This window comes from Vigna radiata, chromosome 5, assembly GCF_000741045.1.
Source record: "Vigna radiata var. radiata cultivar VC1973A chromosome 5, Vradiata_ver6, whole genome shotgun sequence".
NCBI lineage: Eukaryota > Viridiplantae > Streptophyta > Magnoliopsida > Fabales > Fabaceae > Vigna > Vigna radiata.
Window position 1 is genome coordinate 28,919,700 of NC_028355.1, and position 10,267 is coordinate 28,929,966.

The 10,267-nt window shown below is 33.1% G+C and overlaps 1 protein-coding gene across 1 annotated transcript; it reads left to right on the forward strand.

The window, feature by feature from the left end:
- The first annotated feature begins 5,429 nt into the window (after nt 1–5,429).
- LOC106760867 (LOB domain-containing protein 4) lies at nt 5,430–9,606 on the forward strand. The gene is made up of 2 exons (XM_014644303.2): nt 5,430–5,915; nt 8,927–9,606. The coding sequence occupies exons 1-2, from the start codon at nt 5,739–5,741 to the stop codon at nt 9,305–9,307; spliced, it is 558 nt and encodes a 185-aa protein (XP_014499789.1). The 5' UTR covers nt 5,430–5,738; the 3' UTR covers nt 9,308–9,606.
- The last annotated feature ends 661 nt before the right edge of the window (nt 9,607–10,267 follow it).

A 10,267-nucleotide genomic window follows, 5' to 3' on the forward strand; every position in this document is an offset into this window, starting at 1 on the left:
CTGTCGCTCAAACCCTAAAATTTACATTTGAAGGGTCACACAGCAAACTCAAGAAATCTGAAGCTCTTCTTCTTCTAATCGCCAACCTCCTCCTCTTCTTCTAACCCTTCATAAGCCAACCTCTTCTTCTTCTTTTTCTAACCCTTCGTAAACCAACCTCTTCTTCTTCTAACCCTTCATAAGCCACGTTGATGAACGACATTGCCGTAGGGTCTCACAGTGTCACTGCCGCTCCAAACACAGATCTCGCGTTATTGTCGCTCAAAACACAGATCTCGCCCGCCACGCGTAACTGGCGACGCTGAACACGTCGCAGCCGCTGCCTACCACGTCGACGCTGTCGAACATGTCGAACACGCGTAACTGGTGCTCTGCCTGGTAATCATCATCGGCGGCTTCAGCTTGTTCTTGGATCCTGGCCGCCCATTCGTGAAGTTTCCTTCCCCTTTTTCTTTCCGTTTCTATTTCATTTTTCACAGGGAAAAAGATTTGGTAGCCTGCGGTGTGAGGTTATTGTTCAAGTTCTGGGGAAGAAACAGTTGGCTACTGGGTTACTCTTTGCTGGAGAAGAAACGGCTGCTAGGACTTCCTCTACACTATACCAAATGGGAAGGAAAAGGAGAAACCCTAAAATAAGGATTTGGGCTTGGCCCATCTTAATATTAGGTTACGAAAAAAAATTGGTCATTTTAAAAATAAAATTAATAATAAAAGAATGATTAGGATTTTTGGCCTGTTTTATAAAATAATTATTTAAATATTTATTCTAATTTTGTTTGAAGAAATAATATGTTTTTTTTTTTCAATTTAATTTAAACATTTTTTAAAAAATCATAAAATATTATTTTTTTAAAAAATTGCGGGTTAAAACGAGTATCCAACGGGTATCCGCGGGTTGAAAAAAATCCGCGGATTTTTTTCATGCAGGTATCCAGCGGGTAATGGGGCGGGTACGGGTATACTTTTTTACATGCGGGTCGGGTTCGGGTTTTACACTATCCGACCCGAACCCGACCCGTTGCCATCCCTAGTCCTAGTACTACATCGTCACAACATTTGTCATTATCGGTGCTTCTTTTATTTACTTTCAATGACATGTTTTTTCGCCACAATGACAACTTTATACCAACTCGTCATTGTTAAAATACTTTATACCTTTAGCCTATGAATAGAGGTATCTCTCGCCCTTGTATTCACCTTTGAATTTGAGTAATATTATGATGTCATTTTTGTGTCATACTACTCATCTTAGGTCACCAAAAGCTAGAGCATCCCATGAGGTTTCCTCTAGCCACATTCCTTCAAGGTTTTCCTAACCTCTCTTAGAGCACCACCATCAAACACCACCCTATCACCATCCAAGCACCAAAGTCATGAGCCTTCTCCTCCTAACCCGTCAAATTTTGAATCCTTTGTTCCATCTCACCATCACGATAGCTTCTTTTCTAGCTTTAGCCCAACCTAGCAAAGGAGGTTGCTATCATTTAGTAATCAAAGCTTAAGTTACTTTTGTTTTCCTTTGTATTTCCTAATCTTGTCTTGTTGTAGCTATATTAGAATGGTCCAAATCATTCTCTCCCTTACTCTATAGTAAACATTGATGATTTTCAAAATTAAACTTCATATAGATCAGAGGTCCAAAAAAATACTTGTATATAGTCAAATTAAAGCCCTTTGAGTCTAGGTTCCAACGAAAAAACAAACATATCATTTGGATTTTTATGAGCTTCACCTTTCACAAGACTAGGCAAAGTACCTCGCTAACTTGAAGAGAGTCTGCTCCGACTATCGACACACGATACGCGAGCCTTTCCTTTCACAAGACCAAGCAAGGGAACAATGAACAAAAAGCTCTCTAAGAACGTTCCTCTGACACACAGTGTTCTCAGCTTTCTCAGTTCAAAAAACGTTAAGTTCTGAGTTCTCCAAAACCTCATATATAGCCAAGTACACAGAATGCCAAAGGTCAGCTCTCAACTGCCATGAATAATCGATTATTGTAAGTGATAATCGATTATTCAAGTCCGTTATAGAGTTTTCAAAAAGTGATAATCGATTATACGAAGTGATAATCAATTATTCAAGTATGACTTGTGATAATCGATTATTGCTTCATGATAATAGATTATTCTAGTACAAAAGCATGTGATAATCGATTATAGCTTAACCATAATCGATTATACCAGTAAAAATTACAATGTTTAACATTTTCCTACTACATTCAAAATCTACAAGTTGCTTTTTTTAAATATTTTCCTACTACATCCAAAATCTATAAGTTGCAGCATCATCAAAACATATCTTCAGGTTTTACCAATACTCCTTATTGGTAACATCTTTTTTTGAGTCTTTTCTTCATATTTTTCATTTGGCATTTTCATATATATGTTTTAGGCAATTTTATGTTCAAATCATTCCATGTTGTCTAGAGTCATGTCTAGTCCTTTTTATGTCTCTACTTCTTAGTTTAACTTTGAAACAATATATGTTCTTTTCCAAAACTTCACCTTATATGTCCCTTCGAGTGCTTTTAATTTGCATCTTTGAGTTCATACTCGTAATTAGTTTATTATCAAGTTCATAGAGTTAGATTTCCATTATGTTTGCTTGAGTTTCATATTCCATCTTTTGATTCTAGTAGGTATATTTTTATTTTGTGTTTCTTGATGTTTTGAGCTTTCACATCAAAATATAAACTCTATTTTAGGTGTGTGGTCTTGTTTTTCACTTACAAAGAGTGAAAAAAAAAACTGCGAAAAGATTTAAAATATTAACTCTAAAGGATGCTCCTTGATGATCAGACGATGTAGGTTGTTTGGTTCTCTTCTTTCTTCATTAGTATCGTTGGGTGGCTATTCATGATAACTCTCAATTCCTTTGTTGGGGTTCTCTAATTCATTTGCCTCTTTGGATAGATTGTCGTTTACCTACATTTTAAAGAAGGAGTCGACTAGCTTTGACTTACTTTGGTCAGGCTGATCATGGTTAAATTTCACATGAATGGATTCCTCAAATCTCAAGGTTCTAGAGTTGTAGACTCTAAATGCTCTTGATGTTTTTGAGTGGCCAAACAAGATCCCTTCATCACTTCTGGAGTCAAATTTTCCTAAGTTATCCTCAGTGTTCAGTATACAACATTAATAACCAAAAGGATGAAAATAAGAAATGTTTGGCCTTTTGTCCTATAATTCATAAGGTGTTTTGTTGAGGACTGACCTAATGTAAACTTGTGGAGATCTATTTTTCCTCTCAACAACTACATTTTGTTATGGAGTTCTTGGAGTTGAAAAATTGTGCTTAAATGCTAGAGTTTTCACAAAATTTTTCGAAAAGCTCACTTTTAGATTCTCTTCCAAGGTCACTTCGGATAGAAATAATATTCAAATTCTTTTGAGTCTCTATCCTTTTATATAGTTTGCAAAGAACATTAAATGTGTCATCCTTATGAGTTATAAATAGAACCTAGGTCCACCTAGAGAAATCATCTACTACTACTAGACCATAGCGTTTACCACTCATAGGCTTAGTTTTTGTCGACCCAAATTAATATATATGAAGCAACTCAAGAGATCGTTTAGTTGAAACCATGTTTTTACTTTTAAAATATTCTTTGACCTATTTTCCCTTCTTGCAAGCATTACAAAAGATTGCATCGTTAAATGATACTTCTGGCAGTCCTCTAACAAGATCATGGCATTGCAACTTCGAGATTAATCTCATGATTGCATGTCTATAGTTATTATGTCATGTTATTGCCTCATCTTTAAAAGATACCACACATGAGAAACTTTAAGATTGTAACTCATGTAGGATTATCTTGTACAAGTTATCTTGTCTGTTAGCTATAAATACTAAGGAGTTATTATTACATAATACCTTATATTGGCCTTTTTCAAAAACAACATTATATTGTTGTCACATAATTGACTTATGCTAAGAAGATTATGTTTGAGGCCATCTACTAACAAAACATTATCAATGGAGGGGGAAGGATTTATACCTATCTTTCCAATTCCTATGATTTTTCCTTTTACTTTCCTCCAAAAGTGACTGATCCTCCTTTCTTGTCCCTCAAGTTTAAGAAAATTCACTTTTCTCCCATCATATGACGTGAGTAGCCATTGTCTAGGTACCATGACAAGGCTTTTGTTTTGGTCATCAAACATATCTGCTAGAGGAATTATTTAACCCTTAGGTACTCATAACCAATTGTGTCCTAACTTGTAGACACATACATTTTCTTCTTTTTAGAAGTCAATGTAATATTATTTGACCTAGTAAACCTAATATAATTAGTTTTATTTTTTTGTTTTGTGTGTGGTTTCTTGTAACCTAGACCTTATTTGTTGGATGGATGTCTCTCAACAATCGGTCTAACCTATTCTTTTAGACATGACTTCAAGTGAAGAACATTTTGTGAATACATCTTTTGTCTCTAATGTCCATTTCTGATATTTTGATTTGAGTTTGTGGGCAGGTGTAGAATAGCTCATTTACAAATAGTAGACTGTTCATGCAACAAATATGTCTTTTCTTATCACTTTTGTTGTTTTTGAACGTTGAACATTTAATGTCATTTAATGTTTGTTCAGAACAACAAAGTGCTTTTTGATTTCCTATCGTTGAGGTAGCGTTTAACAATTAAGCTTTTCTTCCAAAGATACCAAACATTGATTAAAGACTTCATCGTTTGACGAAATAACATTTTAGCTCATGGTATCGTTTAGGTAGAGTAAACACTTCTGGTTACTTTGTCTTCATAGACAGTCAGCGTTTAACTTTGTTTTAGTTTTAAGTTTTAACATTTTAGTGTGTTTTGTTAATGATATCGTCTTGACATTGTTTTGTTTTTTCGAAAGCTAAACTGAATACCTTTTTTGCGCTACATCTCTTTCTATACCAATTCTACAATGAATATAAAAAAAATTCTCACATTTACAAAACTACAATTTCACTGCTTATAAGAACTAGTATAATACCTCTCTATAAAAACATTTCTTTGAACTAGCGTTGTTAGGGTTAATTTTTAAGTATTATATTCGACTTTTTAGTGGAAACCAATTGGGTAGTTTCTTATAGAGTGGACAAAAATCAAAGTAATTCATTTGTGTTCTTTCACCTCTCTTTAATTTTTTTTCCTCTGAATCCCTTTAGTACCCTAATTATGTGTCACCTTGTAAAGCTGAAAGAAAAACAAATTGAAGAAAAGGAAAATCCATGTGTCACTTTTGGATCAAAAAGAAAAAGTGCAGCAGCATAAGAACACTTACCAATGTACTTGACTATGAAATGAACAACAACAACAACTCAAAATGCCAAAAATTTTATTGACAGCAAATGAATTGAATGACTTGTTCTGAACCAAGATCTCTCAAATAAACCAAGAACATTCAAATGGCTTCCGATAGCGTGCCACAAAAATAATAAAAAAAAACAGTGAGACAAAATATATTTTTCATGGTAGGGTCAAAATCTTATCAAGACAGATGATTTTGTCCGCACAATCTATTTCCTCTTCTTTTGTGGGACCCTTAAAGATTTTATGTCACATAGCGTCTCTATATAACAACATCACCTCTAATCCCCTCTTAAGTCTACCTTCTCCTCTCTCTCTCAACCTCTCTTTTCTCTCCTTTTCCTATCTTCATTTTCACCCTCTTAACTTTCACTAGCTAGGTTTCTCAAACAACCTTAATACCTCAGAGGGCTACCACATTGTCTTCTTTTCCCATAAGAACATGAAAGAGAGTGGCAGAAAACAAGGTACCATGTCGCCATGTGCGGCATGCAAGCTTCTTCGAAGGAGGTGCACCAGGGATTGTGTCTTTGCTCCTTATTTTCCTGCTCATGAACCCCAGAAGTTTGGTAGTGTCCACAAGGTTTTCGGGGCTAGCAATGTCAACAAAATGCTACAGGTACAAATTCTTATGCACCTCCCCTTTCTCTATCATCGTATCCACGCATAAAATTTCTGTCCTTTTCATCAAAATACGCTAGTAGAATACTTCAACTTTTTCTACGCATTGAATGAGATGCACAGTTGTAGAAAATTATATCTAGGTTAAATTACAGTTTCGAATCATACTGCTGCCTGCATTAGGTCACTTTTATACATAATTCCCTCTCATACTGCTATCACAATTAAAAAACGTGAATATATTTTATGAAATTGTTGAAAAGGTAAAAACAAACAAGGATTTTAATAATTTTTATTATATTTTATACTTTTAATAAGTATTTTTCTGATAAATGATTAATTAGTAAAATAGTATACACTCATTCGACAACTTAATGACATATCTTGCCCCTAGTTACTTTTTTAATTAAATTATTTTTCCTATCTTAACATAATTGGTGAAATAAGCACCACAGGTGTACCACTGTGTGGAAAACCACCTATATCTAATGGAAAAATTCATGTTAACACCACTATTCACAGTAACTCCCATTTGAGACTTATTTTTCTTATAATAAAATATTATATTATAATAAAATATTAATGTCTCTGATCGTCAAATGGAAGTATTGGTGTCAAATTGCAAGCTCTTATATCTAATAGACTAAGTATAGTTTACTCCACATATGAGAAATCAAAAGAACCTTATTAAAGTAGCATCAGAGATCAAGAGACATAGCATTTATCTGTGTGTGGTGAATCTATATATACTCAAACTATAGCATATATATATATATATATATATATATATATATATATATATATATATATATATATATATATAACTTCCTATATATACCGAGTGTGTTGTTGGTAATTAATTACCTAATCTTTTCTACAGAAATTATCTAAACATTTTTTACATATTTTCATGGGGAAAGAAATTTAATTTGAAATAAAAGTAATTCTTTAGGAAGAATTATATGTTAGTCTTTATATGTTTTTTTCATTTTCCCAGTCATGATCTAAGTAGATTAGAAGTGATTTAATAGATAGATGGGTACTAATATATAGCTATGTAGATAATTTACCTATCAAAAAACAATTATAGGGATCATTGATAACAATTATTTGAAACAACCTTAAAAATAGATTAGTTTGAAATTAACATTCATTACAAAATAACTTTAATATACAGGTCTAGTTTATCTTCATGCAACCGCCTCATAGAAGAGTGAGAGAACACAAACAGCATGCTTTAAACTCAACATGAACCAATTATTTGCAAACTTTATAGTTATTAGGTGAACGAAAGTGATTGATTTTACGTCTAACAACTTGGCCTATAATTTCACTTTGGGAAGTTCCTGAGTAACCAATCCTATTTTAACTGCCATCCTTTGAAACCGTACATTAAATTACTAAAACAACGTACATCAGTAATAATTGCAGAGGTTGCCACAAACAACTCCAAAAGTTTTGATTTCTTAAATTGAAAGTAGTTGTCGAAGAAGAGTGAAAAATTGTTTTTGTTTACTACCGTTATATTGGTTAATTACAGTTGAGTGAAGACTGTTTGCAATTGTCATTCTTTGTTGAAGTAAAGTATATATATAAATTAGCTTTACCAGTTGAAGGAGTGTGAAGAGGATAAAGTGAAAAAGATGTTGCTAATTGCATCATTACTGGTGGTTATATGTAACCCAATTTGTTCAGCATCTATCTTTATGACCACCGCTAGGGCTTGGCTTTTTGTCTTGGACTCCTTGGGCAATGATAATTCCGTAAAAAAGAAAGTTTTAGTATGCTCATCTTTTCCTTTTGTCTCTAAAATCAGGGTTACATCGAAAGAGACATTAGAAATATGTCCAAAAGTGATGTTGATTCCCCAGATAAAGATGTTTCAACCTGTCAATAAATTAATATTTCAACTCAATTATTTTGTAAGCATGATATCTTCATGACATATATAAACCATTATACTTCCCCGTATAATTCAATGAGGTAAGAGAGTTTAATCCAATGAGCATCATCACAACAATGTATGATTAATCAACCTTCAATATTCATCTGTTTACCACTAAACTTGCACGATTTGAAAGTCAAAATTTTACAGGATTACCTTTTACTTGCCCTAATTCTAGCATACACAGTTGTAAGAAAAACCAATTTCAAGGTTGCCTTTTTCGGTGGTTGTTAAGAAGTATATTGTATTAGAAAATGAATTTTAAGTCTAATTCAACTTCACAAAACTGACTTATAAGATAAAAAGACATCTTGATAGCAGTCAGATAGTGGATGAAATAAAAATATCAAAAAAACAAAAAATACCGCTATGATAGATTCTAATTTGACGTTGATATCATATTAGAAAGTGAGTTTTAAACCTAACTCAATCTCATATAATCGATTTGTAAGATGTCGATTGCACTCTATTTATATATTATAAATTAATCTTATCTCTAGTCAATCTAGAACTTTCAACCTACATAATTTCAAACTATTATAATTCTGAAATCGTTACCAGTAATATTGTCTCTATAGTCAACTGTTTGATATTTTTCTTTTCCACTCCAAAGGAACGAACTTCAACGTGCACCTTATCATCCCTTTTTTGACAAAGCATTTGATCAGTTTATTCCCAAACAACCCATTTGGTTCACATCATATCCCTCGATCTCTACAAATTCAAAAAGCTAGTCGATGCATCTTTGGTCAAAAATTCACAAGCCTATGTCCTCACCTTGAAGATCATTTTTATTTTGTCCTAGTGTACGTAAAGGTTTTTTCCCTCAAATTTTATAGCATTAACATGCGGCCACATATAAAACCTTTTCTTTTGCTGAACGGTCTAAACTCGCTATGAGCAAACAATCATTATCCTAAAAGTCACATACACGCCACATAATTATGAGATGTTATGTAATATGATAATTCACTTTATATAATTGAGATTCAATCATTTATATATTTCATATCACTCATGATATGCTTCTTCCTATTTAACATTTATATTTTGAAACTTGGTAGGAATTACCTGAGCACCAAAGAAGTGATGCAGTAAGTTCAATGGTGTATGAAGCAAATGCAAGAGTGAGGGACCCTGTGTATGGATGTGTGGGAGCCATTTCCTCTCTGCAACAACAAGTTGATGAGCTCCAAACCCAATTGGCACTGGCAAAAGCAGAGGTTGTTCACATGAGAATGAGCCAATTCTCACCACCATCATCGGATCAACACCACCACCACCACCACCACCAAGCCTCCCTAATGCCTCATGAACCCTCCAATTCATCATCAGAAAACATGTTCCAATCTAGCAGGCTCTTGTCTTCACAAACCAAGTCCCTTTTTGGCATGGACATGGTCGTTGACCAGACCATCATGGGGCAATCTTTGTGGTCATACTAGATTGTTTTTCATGCCATGTTCATTTTCCTGTTGTCATTATTACATTATCACGGGTTTGCTTTATTGTTTCCCTCACTATCATATATATATATTTACCTTAGTCTCTTTTCATGACTGAAAGGACATCCATCTATCTCTCTGCATTACCAAGAGATGATGATGATGATTAGTTAGTCCTAGTGTAAATGTCTAAACTTGTAATTATTATGAGTAATCATATCATTAGTATTAAGTTGACTATACTTTTTCACCTCTTCTTCACTATCTATCTCACCCTTTTCTTCCAAACATCATCATTTTGGTGTGCTAGAGAGAACGAAAATCAAACTATAAAAACTATTGATAAATCTTGACGGCCTTGCTACGATGAATGTAACTTGATGAATGGATAGAAGGAATGGTAAATATACCACAGTTTTTTATGGTATTAAATAATTGAAGGACTAATCCGAAAGATGATGACTTAAAAAAAAAATCCCAAATATATCCATCTGAGGTAAAGGTGCATTTATTTTCTATGTCGTTATTGTTGTTCCTTTCCTTGCTCCTTGTCATATACACCAACACCAACTTTTTGCATTTTAAAATTCAAGTTGGTCTAATGTTTTCTCTAGATATTTAATTTTGTTCTAAATGAGTACGCATTTTATGATTGGTTTTAATTATAGGTTCCATTTTGAATTATATTTTGAATTGTACCTATTGTGTTGGATTCTGCTGGCATGTAATCGTAGTAAAATATATTGTTTTATTTTGAATTAAACATGTCTTTTAACTATAATGTATTACAAAAAATTGTAAATGATCATATCCAAAACTTTGTTTTTATTTGGTTTATTTTCAAAAATGCTGATTTAGGTCTTTTTTTTAACAGTATTAAATTTTATCTTATATGAAAAATGACACATATCTACCATGTCTTGATTACATATATATATATATATATATATATATATATAT

What these genes read in the sequence shown, in the direction of transcription:
- LOC106760867 (XM_014644303.2), top strand. Translation starts at nt 5,739, where the DNA reads ATGAAAGAGAGTGGCAGAAAACAAGGTACCATGTCGCCATGTGCGGCA. An exon ending in ATGTCAACAAAATGCTACAG is followed by an intron (nt 5,916 to 8,926) that starts GTACAAATTCTT and finishes GAAACTTGGTAG; the next exon opens with GAATTACCTGAGCACCAAAG.